This window comes from Lissotriton vulgaris, chromosome 2_1 (genome assembly GCF_964263255.1).
Source record: "Lissotriton vulgaris chromosome 2_1, aLisVul1.2, whole genome shotgun sequence".
In the NCBI taxonomy this organism is placed as follows: Eukaryota; Metazoa; Chordata; class Amphibia; order Caudata; family Salamandridae; genus Lissotriton; species Lissotriton vulgaris.
The window spans coordinates 88616251-88640236 of record NC_141687.1 but is presented as its reverse complement, the minus strand read 5'-3'; the positions used below and the strand labels follow the sequence as shown (position 1 = coordinate 88640236).

The window sequence follows — 23986 nt, the reverse complement described above, 5'->3', positions numbered from 1 at the left end:
TGTATTTTATATAGATGGCTCAGCGAGATACTGCTTTTGTCAGAGTGATCCTTTTGTTACTTGCATATATGTAACAATCCTAATATAGCACAGTGAGCTAAGAACTGGCATCAAAGAGCTGTATGCAAACTGCAAGGTATAGGTTAGAACATTATGTTTTTCTCCAATCTTTCATTTGCATAATGTTTCTTAAAAGGGTTCATTTGTAGAAATAAATCTTTATTAGTAACTCCAACCCCAACTACTGTGTTATGTTTTAAATCCTGAATTTGTCCCTTTACTACCGACCAAGCACTCTTAAAATATACTCCCTACCATTATGCATAACACGTGACTCCTACACCTTGGACTCCTCTTTCTCTTATGTAACATTTCCTGTACACTGGTTTATACAGGTATGATTCATTGTCTCTGCATACTGTGTGTGTACCCTTTCACCTTGCACTGATAGGAGTACCTATATAAAACCAATGGAACACTTATGAGAGAGCGAGTATGGAGCGATGAGGGGCGCTGTTTGAGGGTGGAGGTGAAGAAATCCATGAATAAGGAGGCCACTGGGGCACCGACAAAGATTGTCCCACCAGGGACAATCAGTGCTCAAAGCATTCCTGACCACAGTTATCCCATGCATGCCTTTATCTTTCAAGATTACTCAATGGTTTAATGTCTCTGTTGCAATGATTTATGTTTAATCTGAAAGTCCCAAGCTGAAACCCCTTTGGGGGTGACTCAGTTCTTCATATTTTTGAGGTGTACAATATGAGATGAGTGATACACCATCGACGTCATCTGCCCCAGGCTGTGAAAATGATCTTGCGTCAGCCAGGTCTATTCTGCTGGGATTTGCAGTTTCACCTTCCCTTTGACATGCATCAGTCTGCAAGTCCCAGCATCCTTTGCGCTGTTGGCTATCAAACAGAGGCCAGTTGACCTGTGCGGTAACCCGCATCCGGTGCTACTGTCAAGATATGGTTCACCCCCTGGCTGTGTATTGCTTCATGGCTGATTGTAATTCATTGTCGCTTTTTTGTTTTCCAGGAGTGGTGGAGGCATGCCTGCTTCACATGCTGAAACGGAGGACCGCCGGCTTCCTGCGGAGCGACAAGATCGCTGCTCTCTTCACCAAGGTGGGCAAGACTTGTGCGACAGCGAGCGACATTTGCAAGAAGGTCCAAGAGCTGCAGCAGCAGGTGGAGGGCAGGTATGGCTCCGCGTGCAGCATCATATTTGTCATTTTCACTATCAATCAGATGGGATTTAAAGTAGAGGGGTATAAAGATGTAAAGTTGTATAGTCGGATGCCTCATAACTCAGTGTATTTTCTAAATAGTTCAAGCTTTATGAAATTCAAACCTTGGAAACTTCCTTTTTTTTAAAAAAAAGAGCTGGTCTCATCTAAGACCCCTCGCTCCCATACATTTTACCAGAGGTGGTGGCTGTCCAGCCGCCACTCTTACTTTTTTTTGGGACTATGTCCTTCCTGGGACGTTCTGAATCAGGAAGTCCGGAAAGCCTGAAGGGATACAAATTGATACAAGTAAAGTTAGGAAACTTGACATGCTCCGTAAAGGGTGGAGTTCCGTAATTCTGCCTAACTTTATGACTGCATTTTTAGGTCGAGCTGGAGTTAGCATCCGAAGGATGCATCCAGGCTCGACAACTATAGCCGCCCGTCTCATGGGAATCAGGGACAAGAGGGTGCCACGCGCATTTGGTGTCGGAGATTTGCCTCCGTGAACGCGCCTTCGCTGCTGTCTGCATAGCTGTGTGGGCGCGCTTTCGCTTTCAGGCACACTCACACGCACGCAGGCAGGCAGGCACACACACACGCGCGCATGCACACACATACAGGCACCCCCCTCTTACGTAACCGGGCTCGCACCATCTGCCACAGACACATACACAAGCGCAGACACGCACACACACACATACAGAGACACCCCTCGCACACACACACACAAGCGCTCCTCCCCCCTCCAACTAAGCTCCACTTAGGGACGGCTTCTATATATTACGCAAATCCCCCACTTACCGGGTCTGAGGCAGGATTCCAGCTGAATGGCGGCTGGCTGCTGTTTCGGTGCAGTTTCAGTCCAGCAGCACGACGCAGGACTCTCTCCTCAGTCACGGGAGCCCCGCACTGCCATCTGCTGCTCTTCACCCGGGCCCCCTCCTGGGACCCGGGACTTCAGCTCCCACATTTCTTTTCTAGCGCCGGGGCCCCCTCTTCACCACGGGAGCCCCGGAAGGAGACAGGCGCTGCCTGCAGCGTCCACATGGGCCTCCACTGGCCATGAGCCGCAGAGCATGCGCAAGCTGCATGTACGGCGCATGCGCGGGCAGCTCTAGGTTTTTTGGGGGGGAGAAGAGTCAGCACTGCGTGCCGGGTGTTTGGCTTTTTTTCTGTGGCTTGTTTTTATGGAAGATCCTCCGTCGCGAGACAGTAGGTAAGTCTTGCTGTATTGATGCTTTGAGTTGGTGAATTTTCGGCAATTGATTCTGGCATGGCGTGGCCCGTAAATTGCAAGGTGACTTTATTTGCAAAATGTATCACTGACTGAAAGAGTGAGCATGAGTGGCTGAGGGCTGGAAGAGCTAAAAAGAAGAAATAACTTGTTCGGAGGAACATGTTTTCAGGCGATAGAGTTGGGTCGCATGTCAAGACGGAAGTGTTCATCGTTTTCATTCTGAGTTTACACTTAAGCACCAAAAAGTTAGACTACCTCGCCCTGCCAAGTTACAGACTCTAATATGTTCTCAGTCAATACGGAAAATAGGTCTATGTTGTGGATGGGCAGGATATCCTTCAAAGATTAAGATAACAATATTTACTGAAATTTTTAATTAGTGTAAATATTTCTAAAATACTGTGATTAAACAACACTAACACGTCTCTTGTCATGATGTTAGGACGATGTGACTCATCCAGGAGACGAAGAGTGGGGCATATTATTATTTCTTTCGTTTCTCTTTAAACTCCTCGCAGGCATTCACATCTCAAACTACAATCCGTATTTTATATATACTATGCGCATTATTCGTATCGTCTTTTACAGTATAATAGCTTTATTTATGTAGCATGTGGGATATAGCGGTTTTGCCGTTTATCAGTGCGGTCAATCGTGTTGCTGTTACCCATTTCAATGAATGTTATTAAATTTATAAACTTTAGAAGAAATGTAAGCGGAGTTACTTTTGTTGGGATAACACACAGGACCCCCAGTACTTACACACAGACGCCAGCAGTGAGGCATTAACTAATTATTGTCCCTATCTGACTGAATCAGTGCCAGCCTTGATTTCCTCACGTCACTGGGCAAAGAGGTGACTACAGTTAACATTTTTTTATTTTACCTGGCAGAGAATCAAAGTCTATATTACCTCTGCGTCTCTTGTCCTTGTTTCAGTCAGTACTTCATGTGGGGAATCCTCCATGAGGTGCGGCTCCCGTCTGTCCGCCCTTAGCTGTATTCGGCCCTATGTTCTCGCAGCCCCCCTCCTGCCCTCGGTCACTAGCCTGTTCACAGCCCTTCCTCCACTCTCGCCTCTCCTCGAACTCTTCCCCCTCTGCCGACCTTCACATCCACTGATGCGCCCTCTCCTACGTGCAGCGCCCCAGCTGCCTCCTCAGGCCTCGGTGTCCCTTCCCTGCCTCCATGCCTCTCCCTCTCTTCAGAGGAGGTGCTGCACACCCCAGATCCACGTTCAAACTTATTTTTACCATCGCCCATATTCGAGTTACTCCTTATTCACCGCCTTCCCACCCCTTATCCACTCACCCGCCATTCACCCCTTTCCTGCCCATTCACCACCCTCCTGCCCATTCACCGCCGTCCTGCCAAGTCACCCCTCTCCCCCATTCACCCCTCTCATCCCCATTCACCCCTCTCCTGCCCATTTCAGTGCTCCTGTCCATTCTCTGGTCTCTTGCCCATTAACCGCTCTCTTGCCCTTTCACCGCTCTCTTGCCCATTCACCGCTCTCTTGCCCATTCCTGTGGAGTGGTGTGGCTCACTGGTTAGAGGCGGCAGACCCGGAAGCAGAGAACGGCCCGGGACCAGGGTTCAATTCCCGACGCGGCAGGGTCGTGGATCAGGGTCAACGTACTCGATAATTCTCGCCTCGGTGCCTACTCTAACCAGGGATCACACTCGGCAACTCTGGGCATTAAGCTTGCCTCATCTCTACAACGGCCCCCCACAGACGCCGGGGATGCCTGGTTTCACCTTGGAGATACCCAGAAAGGGACCATCTCACAGGGAAAGCCAGGACGCGTTCCCCAGCTGTCTTCCGCGCCAGGATACTCTGGTAGTAATTGAGCGCGCTACAAAACAGCATATTACATTCACTGCTCTCTTGCCCATTCACTGCTCTCCTGCCCATTCACCCCTCTCCTGCCCAACACCCCTCTCCTGCCCAACACCCCACTCCTGCCCAACACCCCTCTCCAGCCCAACACCCCTCTCAAACCAGTAAATGCCCAACAACCCTCTCCAGCCCAACACCCCTCTCCAGCCCAACACCCCTCTCCAGCCCAACACCCCTCTCAAACCAGTAAATGCCCAACACCCCTCTCCTGCCCAACACCCCTCTCAAACCAGAAAATCCTCTCCTGCTCATTCACTGCTCTCCTGCCCATCAACGCTCTCCTGCCCATTCACTGCTCTCCTACCCAGTCACCCTCTCCTGCCCAGTCACCCCTCTCCTGCCCAGTCACCCCTCTCCTGCCCAGCCACCCCTCTCCTGCCCAGTCACCCCTCTCCTGCCCAGTCACCCCTCTCCTGCCCAGTCACAGCTCTCCTGCCCATTCACAGCTCTCCTGCCCATTCACAGCTCTCCAGCCCAGTCACCCCTCTCCATCCCAGTCACCCCTCTCCAGCGCTCACTCTATCCATCTATTGCATCACCACAACATCACTCAGCCCCACCACCGCATCACTGAGGGGCACCACTGATAGAGCGCGCAGGTCGCCCGACCCTTAGATATACCAGATTTCACGCACTTGGGCCCATGACGTGTTTATGACAGTATTTTTGTGAATCGGGCGAGTTTACACACCACCACCGGTAATTCTATGTGTTTCCTTAACCCTATTACCTATGTACCTGACTTACCACAGGCACATATTCTCCTGACGGATCAGGAGCTAGCAGTGGACAAGAGACAAGGTAATTCTTTATACTTTATACATTCAATAACACTTTAATAATTTTATAATGACCACAGACACCTGAAGGGTTTTAAGGATTTTATATAGTAAGTAAAATTCAGAGTGACAAAAGTATAAGACTAATACAGATCAAAAAATCAATAATCAGGATTACAACTATGATGTAGCTATGAATGAGGGCAAGCACCATTTAGTGCGAGTGGAAAAATACTATTGGGTAAGGGTAACAGGGAACATGCTATTCAGTTTTCAGACTTATACTAAGGTAGGTGGGCTTCAAACCTATTAGTCAGTGAATTTTGCTAAAGTCCTACAAGTGATTTAAACAGATCTTAGTCTAACTTCTAATTCAGACCTAGATTCTAAACACCAGTAAATTAGATCAAACTAATTTGAGTAAAACAGCTTCAATATGCTCTATAGGAAGGGGAAAAATGGAACATAGCTAATAAGCAGTTTGCATATAAGTCTTTGGAGAGGACAGAGAGAAATACCATGGGCAAGTATGCTTTATTAAAGAGAAGAAGGAAGGAGAATAGAAAGACGGACACCCACAATTATATTTACCTAGGACGGGAATGAAGACTAACCCTGGCCACGGGTCAGTTTGGGAAAAAGGCGAGGACAAGGACCCTCAAAGACTTGGGATGCCAGTAGGTGAGCAGGTACAGCTCACGGAAAATCAGGACAGGATACCCCTCAGGATTTGGGTCAGGACTGGGCTCACCATAGGGCACGACCAACACCTGCAGCTTCGGATGCAACGCCTGCGCTACTCCCTCTCTGCACGGAATCCGCCAGCAACCCCGATTGGGTTCTCGAATCTCCCAGCAAAGTGCTTCGCCAGAACTTAAGACTATTTGCACCCCTTGGAGTTTGTGGAAATCTCGGACAGAGTGCTCCGCAGCTCTCTGTATCAATCACCTATGGAGTTCGTAGTGTCTGTGACAGGTCAGCTACTCGGACAAGTCGGACAATTTCTCTAGCTAAACTAGGCTAGTTATACCATTTTCGGGTTCCTAGACCACCCACAATTGTTGCAAGTGACAGGATCCCCAACTTATGATTGGTCAGGAGAGGTGGTTAGGTCAATCTCACCACCTAAAATTCTGGGTTCCCATATTTAATATTCAAATTTCGTACCCACCCCTTACATTCCAGTTCCCAGGGCATACATGTAGAAAAGACAATGGAGCTCACAAACATTATCATATAACTTGATACAATTTAGGTACAAGTCGAAGTCTTCTCCCAGGCAAGAGAACAGGTTCCCAGGAGCATCTCAGCTTCGGCAGCCAGCTGGCTGAGTTCCACTGTTGCAAGACTTCATTTCTCATGTCACGTGGTGAGTCCCTGTCAGACTTCTAAGATGGAGAGGCTCCCCACTCCCAGGCCCACAGATACGCGGTACATGAAAAGTAAGCGAAAACAAATTAGGAACACAGAAAAAATTAATACACTGTACACCATGATGAGCTACACTGCACCCCTTACTTTATAATATCTATAGCATTAGGGTTTTAGGCATAAATAGATAGATGTGCAAAAGCAGCATTGGCAAGCGGAGAGCATGTTAAAGACAAAGCGGCCATTTTAGCTGTAATGCGCATGAGCGAAAAATCCCTCCAGAACTGCGAGTGTGTCACATCACATGGGTATGACTGACGCATGCGCAGACTGGATTTCTGCGAAGCAGCAATTCTGTAGTATGCAAGCCTTGTTATGATTAATAGACACATAGGCAAGCGTCTCTGGGACACCCGCGTGTAGTGTGAAGGTGCAATATTAATGACGAAACAGATCGGTTTAATGCTAATATAGGTTAACAAGGTTCTTGAATGTGAGCAAGTCGCTTTACGTGCGAATCCTTGCTCCATCAATCCCCTCTTTGATGATATTTACTATCATCACTATTAAAGGAAACAGATGCCAACTTTCTTTCTCACATATCACTCATTCAATCTCGACAAATTTGTTGTTGAGTCTCTTCTCAGCATCCTTATTAGGATGGAAACTCTTAGCCTTTTTGTATATCTGGTTTCTTAATTCCTCTAATTCCAGCTCCTCAACATTCCGTTTCACTCCCCTCTTATTTACTGTGTACTTCTTTCTGCATTTTTGGCATTTACAGCAAATTATTATAATAAACACAATCAAACTTATTCCAGCTATTGGCATCAGTATTTTCCCCACAAGACTCCTACCTATGTTAGAAAACCAACCACCTACAGAAGAGAGACCATCTGTTAGTCTCTTCCAGGCACTATCAACCTCCAGTGGTTTGAGTTCTTTTTCCAAATTAGTTATGTTTCGCACATATTTCTGTATTTCTACGCTTTTATCAGGAATGTAAGTGCAACAATGTTGCGCCTTCAGCATCCTGCAGACTCCGCCCTCTTTTGCCAATAAGGTATCAAGATCAAGTCGATTCTGTAAAACCATTGATCTGATCGCAACCATTTCAGTATTGACCAGTAGGAATCCGGCAGCAGTGTCAGTAGATAACCGATCCACTACTGTAGATAATTTGCAAATACGGTGAGTATTCAGAACCACTCCCACTCCAGGTATCAGTGCACTAAATATATCACCTATAATTTCTCCTACACTTTCAGGTCTACTACGTACTAGACCATTAGTATTTCCATTGCTTCCAGCGGCGTTGTTCACATGGTATATTTTCGGGAAAACAATGCCAAAATAGCAGCTTCCATACCAGTGATCCGGCAATTTGAAATAAGCCTTGTTTCCACATATATAATAAATTCCGGGAAACACAGGTTCTGACCCATTTTTGAAACCCCAACCTCCAATTACCTTGTAATTATGTTCGCATTCACTGGAACCGATGAATACATTGTTATAATAACTAGTCCTTTCTCTATGAAGACAGAGTTTCCCTTTCCGTTCAAAGTCCAGCAACAGTGCAGGATTAGCTTCGCCATTTGAGGTGCTTTCATTGTTTTCAGCCCATTTAGGGGTTTTCTGTCTCTTATCATTTGCCTTTCTCTGGAAACTCCCCCTTCTCTTTTCTGCCATTTTCAAAAACATTTTCTCTTGCTCATGTAATGAACAAGTCAAATTATCTCTGCTTGCTTCATTTAAATCTGTCACCTATAGTCAGAAAATATTCTCCCATGTACCGTGTCACTTCGCTTCTAACATGTACAATATTCAGGTTTCCCCGAATAGGAAGTTCAGAAAAGATTACGTCAGTGTTTGAATAGTAGTACTGTAAGGTGCTTCTATAAAATAAGCTTGCTAATATACTACAAGAAATTCCATAGGCCAGGGGTAGATGGTGATAAGTCACACCTTCAGCTACAGAAGTAGGTAGCTTCATACAGACATAGCAGTCTTCTATTTCCATAGCTTCTACATAGTGCACTAAAAGATTTGCAAAGACATTCAAATGTGTTCTGTTTCTGATTCTGTGAAAATGTAGTCCTTCCTCATCTGGTGCTTCTAAGTCAGGTCTGGTTTGTTTCAGGCTAACTGCATTCTCACGTCTTTCTACACTTCGTGGTGTTTCTTCAGTTTGTACAACTTCTGTTTCTGGCGTCATTGATTTAGTAGGGTACAAGTTAGTATCTTTACTTATCATAAAACGTATAAAGACTGTTAGTCCTATCCATATCACTATTACTATTGCTACACTACATAAGCAAATTTTACAGCAAGTTTTACAACAACTCCCTCTAGGTCTTCCATTCACATTTGAATCAGACATTTTGGCTCACAAGAAACTTTCCAACCCCTCTTTGTTACTTTACACAAGAGGCTTACGCAGTTTCACTCTCAGGTTGGATCTTCTTCTTCGGAACCTTGATCAGTAATTGATTCTTTGTCGCTTTTGTCACTTATTTCGAGATCATCAATTTCCTACAACACCAAGTAGGTCCATTCAGGACTCCGATAATTTTTGTTTTGTCTTTTTATTCTGGTACTGCGTCTGTTTGGCTGAGTTCCTGTTCTCTGTCTTTCACTGGCAACTTTTTTTCGGTCCTCTATTGTCTCTTCTACTGTCTTTAACCTTAATTTCAGTCTTTTTATGTATCTGGGTTCACTTTTCTTCTTGAGCCTTTTAGCTATCACTGTAGTTTGGCCCTTCTCACGAGCCCTTTTATTTTCGTTTAGTTGTGGCACTGTTACTTCGATGATATCTTTTTCCCTTCCTGTCTGACTAGTCCCAGGTCTTTCTTCAGTTTCTTCTGCCTGGTTTCTAAGCTAGCCTTGTTCAGGTATATTTTGGATTTGTCTTTGATTTTCAACTATTTCAGGCTCTGCCTCCTGAACACGTTCTTCTATCTCTATCTGTTCCTGTTCATGCACTTCGATCCCTTGATTTTCTTCCGCATGAACTTCAGCCCTAATTATTATCTGTCCCTTTTCAGTTTCTGGAGTCTTTGGAGGAGTGTCGATGACTTGGTCTGTCCCTACTTGACCTATTTCCTGATCAGGTCTGATGTGAATCTCGATAACCTGATCTTCTCCGTCTAATCCTGTCTCATCCTCACTATCCCACTCTCTGTCTAGGTAGGAATATTTTCTGGTTCTTATTGGATCAAGAATCAGATCGTCTGCTGGGAACCATTCGTCTTGACTGGTGCTCGGTAGTATGACATCAGCTAGATCCGGACCCTCGTCTGGAGTCTCCTCAGCTGCACCACCTTCAGCTTCAGTCGCTTCTTCTCCGGTTACCCTCTTGGTATGGCTGGCATGGATCCACTTTGGCACGCCTGCGCACTTCACAGCAGTTGTAGTGACAAGGATCACCTGTCTTGGTTTTCCCCACTTTGGTGCAAGGCAACTCTTCCGGGTGTGTTTCTTCAACACAACCCAATCACCAGGTTTCAGCTTATGGGCTGGAGTTGTAGGCCATGCGACGGCGTCCTCCCCAATCTGGTGAGAGATAGAACGCACTTGGTCACCCAGCTGCCTGCAGTATTCTAGTACCAAATCATCAGAAATACTTAGCAGTTTGTATCCTGGTACCCATGCCTGTCGCATCACTCTTCCCATTAGTATCTCATGGGGGCTTAGGCCTGTCTTTCGGTTTGGAATGCTTCTCAATCCCATCAAGACAAGAGGCAAGGCTTCTATCCAGTTCAATCTTGTAGAGTTACACATTTTTGCCAATCTTGATTTTATAGTGCCATTCACCTGTTCGACTACTCCAGAAGCCTCTGGATGATATGCACAGTGCAGTTTTGGCTCAATCTTGAATGCTTTATAGAGCTCTGCTAGGATTTCGTTGGCAAAATGCCCATCTCTGTCTGTTTCAATTGTCTCTGGAAATCCATACCTAGGTTTTAGTTCCCTTAGTAATAATTTGGCTACAGTAATGACATCATTTTTCTTTGCTGGGTAAGCCTCCACCCACCTTGAGAATAGGCAAACTATAACTAGGACATACCTATATCCTTTGCACATGGGTAACTGAATAAAGTCTGCTTGTAGTCTGACGAAGGGACCTTCTGCCTTTCCAATCGTACTCTGGTCTACTATGGTTCTTGTCCCTGGGTTGAATTGCTGACAAACCAAGCACCTCTGGCAAAGCATCTCCGCAATGTTTCTGAACTTTGAGTTGTAAAACACTTCATGGAACATACGGCACATCGCATCCCTCCCGATATGTGTGCCTCCATGTATTATTCTGGCCATTGGAGCAACCATGCTGTTTGGTAATACAGGCATACCCGTTTTATCAACCATAACACCATCCCTGTCCCTTGGCTGACATCCATCTGTCTCCCATCTTTGCTTTTCCTCCTCCTCTGCTGCCTGCTGCAACTCTTTCAGTTCCCTCCTAGCAGATACATTCTCAAACACCATAAGTTGGCAGCTGTTTCCGCCTCCCCATAATTTGATTTTTAGGGACATTTTGTATCGGGCACAATATTGGGCAATTTGGTCAGCATATCGATTTCCGGCTGTCACATCGTCGTTACCAGATTTGTGAGCAGCACATTTGACCACCACCAATTCTTTGGGTAACTGGATTGCTTCCAGTAGGGTTTGTACCACTTTTCCATTTCTGATAAGGGTACCTGAGGAAGTCATGAATTCTCTTTGCAACCATAGCTGGCCGAAGTCATGAAGGACCCCGTAACCATATTGACTGTCAGTGTATATGGTTACTCTCTTATTTTTCCCTTGCTTACAAGCTCTTGCCAATGCAATTAATTCGGCTACTTGGGCAGATTTTATTTCACTTAAGTAGGATGCTTCTAGGGTCGTTTCCAGTGTGACTACGGCATAGGCAGCACTCAACCCTCCATCCTCATGTCTTAAATAGGAGCCATCCACAAACATCACAAGGTCTTCTACAGGTAAGGCTGTTTCTTTTATATCAGGACGTGGTTTGGTGCTAAACTCAGTTAAGTCAATGCAGTTATGCTCAATTTCACCCTCCACTTTTGCATTTTGGGTGATGGGTAACAAGGTTGCAGGGTTCAGAATATTACATCGGGAAATTATCACATTCTCTGCACCAATAAGAATTCTCTCATACTTAGTCAGCCGACTGGGTGTGAGATACTGGGTCTTGGTTCGGGTCAGCAGAATCACAACTGAATGTGGAACATATACTGTTACAGGATGTCCCATGACAATGTTTTCACTTTGTTCTAGACTAATGCAAGTGGCAGCTACTGCTTTCAGACATCCAGGTAATCCAGCAGCCACTGGATCTAAAGTAGCCGAAAAGTAAGCCACTGGACGTCTGGTCAGACCATGCTCTTGTGTTAGGACTGAGAGTGCACAATTGTCTCGTGTATCACTGAACAATTCAAAGTTCTTGGAATAATCTGGCATTCCTAATGCAGGAGCTGAGCACAGACAATTTCTTAATTTTATCCAGGCTGCAATACTTTCGTCATCCCAGGTAACTGGATGTTGTACTCCTTTCTTGGTCATTTTTATCAATGGTTTGGCTAAAACAGCAAATCCCACAATCCACTGTCTGCAGTATCCTACAACTCCTAGGAACATTCTGACTTCCTTCTGGGTTCTAGGTAACTCCATATCTCGAATTATTCTAATCCTTTCTGAAGTAACCCTTCGGATACCCTTTTCTATCTGGTGCCCCAGATATTTCACTGAGTTCTTACAGAACTGCAGTTTGTCAGGTGATACTTTATGTCCTCCCTTGCCTAGATGATTCAATAAGGCAATGGTATCAGTGACACAGTTGTTTCGACTTTTAGACGCCACCAAAAGGTCATCTATGTACTGGACCAAAACAGATTCTTTTGGCAGGACTAAGGATTCAAGGCATCTTTTTAAGATCTGATTGAAAATCGAAGGACTTTCTGTGTACCCTTGAGGAACACGATTCCAGACGTAGACGTGACTGTCGAACTCAAAAGAGAAAAGAAATTTGCTGTCTGGATGCAATGGGATGGAGAAGAATGCGTGACATAAGTCAATAACAGTGAACCATTCCGCATTCCATGGGATCTGGTACAAAATCACCGCAGGGTTCGGTACAATGGGACAGCAAGGTACAACAATCTGGTTTACCTTTCGCAGGTCCTGCACTACCCTGTACTTTCCGCTAGGCTTTTTAATTCCAATTATGGGTGAATTACAAGGACTGCTCATTACTTCCTGTATTATGTTTGCATCTAGCAACCTATTTACTTCAATTGCGACTCCACCTTTCACTTCTGCACTCATTCTATACTGTCGGGTTTTCGGGTAGATCGCATTGGTTTTGATGGCTATTTTAACTGGGTCCACATTTGCTATTAATCCTACATCTCTCCCAGTGAAATCCCACACCTCTGGTATCACTTTTTGTTGGAGCTCTTCAGGTAAGTCCTGTATTGTCAATGTCTTGATTTCTGTGTCAGGCCTCAATAACATCAATTTGTACAGGCCATCTTCATCTGGGGTCTGAATTTCGACGCCTTTCGGTAGGCAAAAGATGGTACAGTTCATTTTCCACAACAAATCACGTCCCAGTAGATTCACTGGACTAGAGTCACAGACAACAAATCTGTGCATTTCTTTGAAGTTCCCTATAGAAATCTCCATCGGTTCAGTGACTGGAGTACTAATTATCAGATTTGACACACCCACTACTTGGATAGCTTCTCCCGAGAGGGGTAGGTTTGGAACGTCCACTGTTCTCACAGTAGAACGGGTAGCACCAGTGTCCAACAGAAAGGTGACGTCATTTCCTTCAACCTTTCCTTCAATGTATTGTCCTGTCTGGTCTACCGGTAAGGAGGCGCCAAGCAAGCACTCCTCGTCCTCCCCCCTCAGGCCCCGTCAGTATGGTTCATCACAGAGGAATGTATCATTTAACAGGAATTGCGAAGTTGCTGCATTTCTCTCATCTTCTCCTTCCCATACCTCGACCCCCTCATTCTGCTGAGTCTGATTCTTATAATTAGGTCTAGGAGCCCGAGGCAACGGAAGCTGTTTTACCTGTTGCTGGTTCTTTCGTGGCCCCTCCTTCTGCACCTGTGGATTTAAACCATTTATGGGGGCATTACCAGCCTGCAAATGTGGACACTCGTCTCTCCAGTGCCCTATCTGACCGCACCCGTGACAGGGGAATTTCTTTTTGGCCTCTTCTTTACTCATCTTTACTCGGGGCTTCCCTCCTCCCCCAGAATTAGTGTTTTGAGTATTATTATTCATTTTACTTAACTGTTTCTCTTGTTGTTCGGCCAATTTTACCTGTGCCCACATCACTTTCTCCTTCAGGGCTTTTCTTTTGTTCTCCAATTCATCCTCACAGTATCCTTCATCTCAATATTATCGATTCTACTGTAGGCCTTGAATACCTGCAATAGTCTTTCATAGTAGGAGTGCACTGTTTCATCACGATTTTGGGTAGTTCTATCTATTCGGGTCCAATCAGTTTCCTTTGCTGGTACTTTCTCTTTTAGGTATTGTATGACTTTATCATATTTTCTCATTACATCTGGTGAAGGAGCTCCCGTTCTGGAGTCTCTCTCATATTCCTCACTGGGCCAATCAACTGCAATCTTGCATTCTGTCCATAAGTCTACAGGAACTACAATGTCAAAGAACCCATCCAGGTCCTTCAGGAGACATTTTTGAACCTTCACAAATCGCTTAACCTGCCTATACCACTCTACAGGCTTCTCTCTCAATTTTGGGAAGTCATTGGTAAAAGACACAATATCCTGTCGGGACCATGGGACATGTACATATTTCCCACCCGGTACTTCTCTCATGGGATACAGATTTTCTGCCGGGCTCACTTCTTTTAGGACATATTCAGAAGTCTTTGGTTTGGCCTTACTGTCTTCCTTTTTCTTTGCCCACCTGGCTTTCTATTTGTCCAGATCTCCCCATTTCTGTAGTATGTTCAGCAATTCTTTTATCTGTATCTTCTTCCCTGACACATTCATGTTCTCTAAATCCTTGTCGGGGAACTCAGCTCTATAGGGTTTCTGTAATACCTTGGATCGACTAACATCTATTCCCATATCCGCGGCTGTGTCCATTAATTTTTCATGGAGCACTCTGGTGTTCCGGGTAAGACTTTTGCTGATAAACAGCAGCTCCTCCTCATTAAGAGTATTCAGTCTGTCTAGTCCTACATTTCCAGCCATTAGTTCCTCCATTTCTATCCTTAGTCGGTAGATGTCTAAAGGTTTGGGTTGGGGAGTTTCCTTTTCTATTTCTCGGGTCCATCGATCTAGTTCCTCTGGAGTCACTACTGTGGCACTCCGAATCCCTGAAGCTGTTCCAATTAGGACTTCCTTTGCCTTGGTCTGACGTCCTGACCGCGGTACACTAGTTCCGGGTTCCTTATGGGCAGATCCATTAGAGACATTTCAGACTCGCATTCACTTGCCTGATCAACAACTATGAGCGGTTCTTTTCTTGGTGGGGCTATAATGGGTGTAATGACTGGGGTACTTGGACTAGCCTGTCTATCTCCATAAAGAGGAACAACAGGACCAATAGTCACTGGGATTGTTAGGGAGTCAGGACTGGGATTTATCTGAGCTATGGTCTGAATTAGCTCATTTCGCTGTTTAATCAGTGCTTCCCTTTCTCGTTCATGCAAAACCCTTTCCATAGAGTTGTCATGCATTACTTGGGGTACTAATGGAGGGTATATACTCGGGGCAGTTGGGATTGCTAACCCTGGTCTGTCCTCACCAAAAGGTCGGTAATTTGGGACCGCTGTACCAGGTCTGCAAAACTCATCACTATTACTGGGTTTGCTACCAGTACCAGTTACATCTGTCTCGCTGGCCCTTCTACTTCTAGGATGTTGGAAAAATTGATTTTTCGAGCTTAGGGGCCCAGACTCTTCAGCATAAGGAGGTGGATTTTTCATTAACAAATCCTCCAGGTATTCATCCTCCGAATCCCCCATAGTCATTAAATGTCGGGATTTCTCGGTCCTCTTTCCTCCCTCTTGTTCAGTTACCCCAAACATTGGAAACAATCCCTCAACCATCATATTCTGTCTCCACTGCTTCATCTTTTTCTCTTTTGTTTCCCGCTGCAATTTTGGATACCATTTGCTCACTCCCTTATCCATTCGGGGTCTGTCTCGCTCTAGAGCCTCAATCTCCCATTCCTCTAAAGCTTCATACTGCATTAACCTGGGTCGGGGGTGTAATTCATTCATGCGGGTCCTCACATTAAATAGGATTCTACCATTAAAGGTACCATTGAGGGGAAATGCTAAGACTCCGTCATCTTCAGTGTATTTTACCCAATTTTCCAACCACACACAGGTATGATACCCTTTATCAAACATCATAAAGGATGCGGGAGTATTAGGAGGTGGAATAATCACACCCTCCCTAGTTCTAATGGGCTTGTATTTCTTGAAATAATTCTTAATCTTTTCGGCAAATGACATTTTCCTCTTGCTTCCGTACATATTGTAAGGTCTACCTCTGAGCATCTGCTCCTTATAAAAACCTAGATGTTTTGGATCAGGTAAAAACTCAGGATACCACATACACTTTCCCAAGCTATCCTTAAGCTCCGAGTGTGTGGTTTTGTTTATAAACGGCTTCCAATGCTAGTGTGTCTTTTAACTCTCACAACCAATCAACACAGAGGTTGCAAATACTCTTGACCAATGGGTGCGCGGCCTTTTCGCGAGACGCGGTCTCACACTCCGGCACTCACCCCTCCTTTACAATACTAGGTTCGTTACACACCCGCTGTCTCAACCAATACCAGCGCGGCACGGAGTGACGTCAGCGCGGTTTCGCGACCGACTCCCTCCTTCACAAGGTAATGGAAACTTTGAATTTTTCTTAAAGTGCAAGTGCTCAATTTAGTTAACAACGTATAACTTTCGCCACTGTGCTCAAGTGTCTAAAAAAGAAAGAAGGTTTTGGTTTCGCTACAAGTAAACCACTTCTGTCTACTTTTCATTCACTACGGATAGACCCTTCTGCCTACCCTTCACACAAGCCTTAGAGAACCTGTTACTCCTTCCGACTCATCCACTCTTTCCGGGATATATACTAAGTCTAAAGTTTCACCAATGTACTCTTTGGCTATCACTCAAACTTCGATGAACCTACTACTCCTTCCTCGTGTGACCCTTACTAGGTAATATCACAACTGAAGTTTCATATACGGACTCGTTGCTTCCATTTATTCAATTATTCATTCAGAAAAAAAAATCCTAATTAGCGCTTCCAGTTCTGCCCAACCATGCACTAATCTTCCTCACAGCAAGTGACCTTACAGCCGAATGGATTCTACTCACCACCCGCTATTCTATTCCCCGGGGATTCTTAACAACATAGAACAATCACGGACAATTTGTTAATCACATATAATATAGCAGCATTTCATGAAGTAAAATTTCAAAACAATTTATAACAGTTTCAAAGCAATAGTAAAAATTTGTTTTTAGCAGCAATAAATTTTAGCAGCACATATTATAGATTCACGGTTTTATTCATAAAATATCTTATCTGCCTATCTTAACTAGTCCTAACCATCCTCTGCTACCAGAAAATTACTGATAGAGCGCGCAGGTCGCCCGACCCAAAGATTTACCAGATTTCACGCACTTGGGCCCATGACGTGTTTATGACAGTATTTTTGTGAATCGGGCGAGTTTACACACCACCACCGGTAATTCTATGTGTTTCCTTAACCCTATTACCTATGTACCTGACTTACCACAGGCACATATTCTCCTGACGGATCAGGAGCTAGCAGTGGACAAGAGACAAGGTAATTCTTTATACTTTATACATTCAATAACACTTTAATAATTTTATAATGACCACAGACACCTGAAGGGTTTTAAGGATTTTATATAGTAAGTAAAATTCAGAGTGACAAAAGTATAAGACTAATACAGATCAAAATATCAATAATCAGGATTACAACTATGATGTAGCTATGAATGAGGGCAAGCACCATTTAGTGCGAGTGGAAAAATACTATTGGGTAAGGGTAACAGGGAACATGCTATTCAGTTTTCAAACTTATACTAAGGTAGGTGGGCTTCATACCTATTAGTCAGTGAATTTTGCTAAAGTCCTACAAGTGATTTAAACAGATCTTAGTCTAACTTCTAATTCAGACCTAGATTCTAAACACCAGTAAATTAGATCACACTAATTTGAGTAAAACAGCTTCAATATGCTCTATAGGAAGGGGAAAAATGGAACATAGCTAATAAGCAGTTTGCATATAAGTCTTTGGAGAGGACAGAGAGAAATACCATGGGCAAGTATGCTTTATTAAAGAGAAGAAGGAAGGAGAATAGAAAGACGGACACCCACAATTATATTTACCTAGGACGGGAATGAGGACTAACCCTGGCCATGGGTCAGTTTGGGAAAAAGGAGAGGACAAGGACCCTCAAAGACTTGGGATGCCAGTAGGTGAGCAGGTACAGCTCACGGAAAATCAGGACAGGATACCCCTCAGGATTTGGGTCAGGACTGGGCTCACCATAGGGCACGACCAGCACCTGCAGCTTCTGATGCAACGCCTGCGCTACTCCCTCTCTGCACGGAATCCGCCAGCAACCCCAATTGGGTTCTCGAATCTCCCAGCAAAGTGCTTCGCCAGCACTTAAGACTATTTCCACCCCTTGGAGTTTGTGGAAATCTCGGACAGAGTGCTCCGCAGCTCTCTGTATCAATCACCTATAGAATTCGTAGGGTCTGTGACAGGTCAGCTACTCGGACAAGTCGGACAATTTCTCTAGCTAAACTAGGCTAGTTATACCATTTTCGGGTTCCTAGACCACCCACATTTGTTGCAAGTGACAGGATCCCCAACTTATGATTGGTCAGGAGAGGTGGTTAGGTCATTGTCACCACCTAAAATTCTGGGGTCCCATATTTAATATTCAAATTTCGTACCCACCGCTTACATTCCAGTTCCCAGGGCATACGTGTAGAAAAGACAATGGAGCTCACAAACATTATCATATAACTTGATACAATTTAGGTACAAGTCGAAGTCTTCTCCCAGGCAAGAGAACAGGTTCCCAGGAGCATCTCAGCTTCGGCAGCCAGCTGGCTGAGTTCCACTGTTGCAAGACTTCATTTCTCATGTCACGTGGTGAGTCCCTGTCAGACTTCTAAAATGGAGAGGCTCCCCACTCCCAGGCCCACAGATACGCAATACATGAAAAGTAAGTGAAAACAAATTAGGAACACAGAAAAAATGAATACACTGTACACCATGATGAGCTACACTGCACCCCTTACTTTATAATATCTATAGCATTAGGGTTTTAGGCAGAAATAGATAGATGTGCAAAAGCAGCATTAGCAAGCAGAGAGCATGTTAAAGACAAAGCGGCCATTTTAGCTGTAATGCGCATGAGCGAAAAATCCCTCCAGAACTGCGAGTGCGTCACATCACATGGGTATGACCGGCGCATGCGCAGACTGGATTTCTGCGAAGCAGCGATTCTGTAGTATGCAAGCCTTGTTATGATTAATAGACACATAGGCAAGCGTCTCTGGGACACCCGTGTGTAGTGTGAAGGTGCAATATTAATGACAAAACAGATTGGTTTAATGCTAATATAGGTTAACGAGTTTCTTGAATGTGAGCAAGTCGCTTTACGCGTGAATCCTTGCTCCATCACCACAACATCATTATGCCCTACCACAGCCTCACTGAACGACACAGCATTACTCGTAGCCACCACATCACTCAGTGCCAGTACAGCATCAAGCTTTATTCGGCCCTATGTTCTCGCAGCCCCCCTCCTGCCCTCGGTCACTAGCCTGTTCACAGCCCTTCCTCCACTCTCACCTCTCCTCGAACTCTCCCCCCTCTGCCAACCTTCACATCCACTGATGCGCCCTCTCCTACATGCAGCGCCCCAGCTGCCTCCTCAGGCCTCGGTGTCCCTTCCCTGCCTCCACGCCTCTCCCTCTCTTCAGAGGAGGGCCTGCACACCCCAGATCCGCGTTCAAACTTATTTTTACCATCGCCCATATTCGAGTTACTCCTTATTCACCGCCTTCCCACCCTTTATCCACTCACCCGCCATTCACCCCTTTCCTGCCCATTCACCACCCTCCTGCCCATTCACCGCCGTCCTGCCAAGTCACCCCTCTCCCCATTCACCCCTCTCATCCCCATTCACCCCTCTCCTGCCCATTTCAGTGCTCCTGTCCATTCTCTGGTCTCTTGCCCTTTAACCGCTCTCTTGCCCATTCACCGTTCTCTTGCCCATTCACCGCTCTCTTGCCCATTCACCGCTCTCTTGCCCATTCAACGCTCTCCTGCCCATTCACCGCTCTCCTGCCCATTCACCGCTCTCCTGCCCATTCACTGCTCTCCTTCCCATTCACCGCTCTCCTGCCCAACACCCCTCTCCTGCCCAACACCCCTCTCCTTCCCAACACCCCACTCCTGCCCTACAGCCCTCTCCAGCCCAACACCCCTCTCAAACCAGTAAATGCCCAACACCCCTCTCCTGCCCAACACCCCACTCCTGCCCAACACCCCTCTCCTGCCCAACACCCCTCTCAAACCAGTAAATGCCCAACACCCCTCTCCTGCCCAACACCCCTCTCCTGCCTAACACCCCTCTCAAATCAGTAAATGCCCAACACCCCTCTCCTGCCCAACACCCCTCTCAAACCAGTAAATGCCCAACACCCCTCTCCTGCCCAACACCCCTCTCCTGCCCAACACCCCTCTCAAACCAGAAAATCCTCTCCTGCTCATTCACCGCTCTCCTGCCCATCAACGCTCTCCTGCCCATTCACTGCTCTCCTACCCAGTCACCCTCTCCTGCCCAGTCACCCCTCTCCTGCCCAGTCACCCCTCTCCTGCCCAGTCACCCCTCTCCTGCCCAGTCACCCCTCTCCTGCCCAGTCACCCCTCTCCTGCCCAGTCACCCCTCTCCTGCCCATTCACAGCTCTCCTGCCCATTCACAGCTCTCCTGCCCATTCACAGCTCTCCAGCCCAGTCACAGCTCTCCTGCCCATTCACAGCTCTCCAGCCCAGTCACCCCTCTCCATCCCAGTCACCCCTCTCCAGTACTCACTCTATCTATCTATTGCATCACCACAACATCACTCAGCCCCACCACCGCATCACTCAGGGGCACCACAACATCACTATGCGCTACCACAGCCTCACTGAACGACACAGCATTACTCGTAGCCACCACAACACTCGGTGCCAGTACAGCATCAATCTGTGCAACCATTCAACAACAACTGGTTCAAATATGTTCTCTCAATGTTTCAAGGTTTATTACAAATGTCACAAAAAGATGTTATTTTACTTCTGTTCTTGGATTTTCGTCACAATAAAATACAATGAACTTAATCTTCAAAAAAGTTATTTACAAAAGCTACTGCCATTATAAATTAAAATAACTTTTATTTAAGTATTAATGATTAAAAAAATGAAAAGCCATTGTTTTTTGTAATAACAATACATCAAAGTCACGTAAATGCAACACATATTGCATTACAAATGCTATAGGTGTCACATTTGCGAAAGTTATAACTATTGGCATTATAAATGTCAAAGCTATTAATTTAGCTATTTTCAAAACCAACACATAAATCAAAAAATTGTCATTTACAATACCAATAGCTCAAACTTTCCTAATGCGAGACCTATTGCATTGCAAATGCTTGTTAATTTAACTTGCCACTAATAAGAATAGCTTTAACGACTTCCCGGAGCATAAAAATCAAGGGCTTATGGATAATCATTGGAGAACAGTGTGTTTTACACATTGTAAGACTGGAACAATGATGACAACTAAATAAAGAAATACAATTTAAATGTAATTTTACTGGGGAAGTTGGGATGGTCTCACAATAAAATTCACTATAAAGTTGCAAGAAAAGCTGGATAGTTCAATTACATCGAAACAAAAGCACCCGTCTGGACTAGAAGCAGGGCTCTAACATTTGCATACACCCCTCATAGTTGTAGGCTGGTTCTGCGAGAGGTGCCTTTCAACAGAAGACCTTCCTCAGACACCCACCAGCAAGACAGCTAAGTATAGTAAGGGATGAGTGATTGTGTGAACCTGTGATGGGTCTATTTGATGCCTCTGGCCTGGCAGAGGACATTAAGTCCTCTGAGAAGTGTGGCTCACTGGTTAGAGCAGGCAGACCCTGAAGCAGAGGTCAGACCCGGGACCAGGGTTCAATTCCCGACGCGGCAGGGTCTTGAGCTCAAATGTCCACGGACTCGATAATTCTCGCTTCGGTGCCTGACCTAATCATGGGTTCACACTCTGCAACTCTGGGCAATAAGCTTGCTTAATCTCCACAACGGCCCCCCCCCCCGCGGCGGGATACCTGGCTTTCACCTTGGGGATGCCCTGTAGGGGCTATCTCACAGGGAAAAGCCAGGACGGGTTCCCAAGGCAAGCGCCGAGATACCTCCCCAGGTGATCGAGCGCTATATAAGAACATACAAAAAAAAAATACAAAAAAAAGAAGTCGAACTCTATAGAGAAGCTGTAGTTGGGCAACAGCACACCCACCAGGGCTCTGAGTGCGGGTTTTACAATTTGCATATAGGATCCTGCTTTGTGATAACCTCTTTATTTGATGCTGCTTGCAGGGTACCTCCCATTTGAATGTTGCAAAGGATGGGCATTCCCCTCTCTTTCACTTGCTGTAGACGCCTGCAGAGGGATTGTTAGGTATTACTACAGTTGCAGATAAAAGTCAGGCTTCATGCAATGAAACTGTTCAACAGACTGCAATATGTAAATATACACTAGAAAGACAAATCACCTCCATAATAGAACTTGGACCTCTCAGCAAAGATTTGTACTTTCCAGCAACTGTACCATCAAAACTAGACATGGCTGATAAGCACGAAAAGAGAAGACATCAGCACTTCTTACCCGGAGTAAATAACATGGGGGTGCCATTATTAAGCGATTTGCAAACAGCGATGTGGATTAAGTAACAATGGTTAGACCTTAATGGGATGATGCCAGGTGACTTTTTGATCTTACCAAAAGGTCCTTTTTAGAACATAAGTGCAAAATTGTACATTGAAACCACGTTGGGCCAGGACTATTGACAAACGATCCTGCTCTCGTACTCTCTTTATCTTGCTTTTTCAATGTATCCCCTTTCTTTTTCGTTTTCTCCTTCTCCTCTCCTTTTCTAATACCTCTTCTCTCTATCTTCCCTGTTGTTTTTTATCCTCTTTCCAGGCCTCTTCTCCATTGATTATTAAAACGGTAGCTGTAATGCACCCACAATTATACCAGACCAGCATGGGGGTACTTGTAATGTCCCCTTGACACTTAGTAGCAGCCTTGGTGCGAAGTGCCCCTACCTTCTCTCTGCCCATGAATGTGGTTTTACCATATTAAGAATCCTAAAGCGTGGATGGGTGGGGAGGGTGGTGCCATAATCATGTAATCCTTGGTCCCTATGAGAATGCTTAGATGTAAATGTTCCGTTATCTTTTGAGCACATCATACCACTCTGTTTCTAAGAACTCCATGCGCCTGATTTTAAAAGCTGTTCAACTTACATGTATGTATGTATGTTTATATGGTATTCTTTAGCGCAAACCTAGCTAAAAAGACAGTGCAGACCTATACCGCGTCAATGAAAAATATAAACGAGCAATAGTAGAGGTAGCTGGTTTGTGAACTGCCAATGCATTGTGATGTAGTGTTTTTTTAAGAGGTCTGTCTTCAACTATTTCCTAAACTGAAGTAGTGCTGGGGTGGTCCTGATCGATAGGGGGATGATAGACTAGATCCAAGGTGCATAGATGGAAAAGCCATACAGGCTTGTTCTTGTTTTCTTTTAACACTTCTTTGTGTGCAGTCTGATGGTGTCCTAGCTGTTGGTATGCCGATGAGTTAAGCCACATGTTTTAGTGATTTAGACCTCTACATGGCTTATCACCAGGTCGAACTGCACCCAGACTCCAGATGACTAATGGCCTTTACCACACCTATGGGCACTTTGATGTTCCCCTCTGAAAATCAAAGTATCCGCAGGGCTCCCAAATGGCATTGCAACTATAACATGGCTTGATAAACATTTTATGGCACCAGAAGGATGTGCAGTATGTGCACCCAAACAAAATATCATATATTTTTGCACCCTTCCTTTTTGTTCCTGGTATTCATGTTTTATATTTATTTATTGTTTTTTTGGGGTGGGGAGATAAGTTATAATTCATTATTTATAAAGATCCTATTGATTTTATATATTTGTGTAATTCTTTATTCATTTAGATCTTATAGATGTTACCCTGTTGGGATGTGCAGGCTTGCATCTCCCTTCCATTCCTTTCACCCTCTCCTCCCCTTCTCTTGCTTGCAAGTTGGTATTTGCCAATT

General features: G+C 45.1%; 1 protein-coding gene across 1 annotated transcript in view; it reads left to right on the top strand.

Annotated features, from left to right (window-relative positions):
- The window catches only part of SGSM2 (small G protein signaling modulator 2), a 986511-nt gene that overhangs the window by 572325 nt on the left and 390200 nt on the right, over positions 1 to 23986 (top strand). The window contains exon 3 of the mRNA XM_086954507.1: positions 1042 to 1204. Within this exon, the coding sequence (XP_086810633.1) occupies positions 1042 to 1204 (163 nt within the window). The remainder of the gene's footprint in view (positions 1 to 1041; positions 1205 to 23986) is intronic.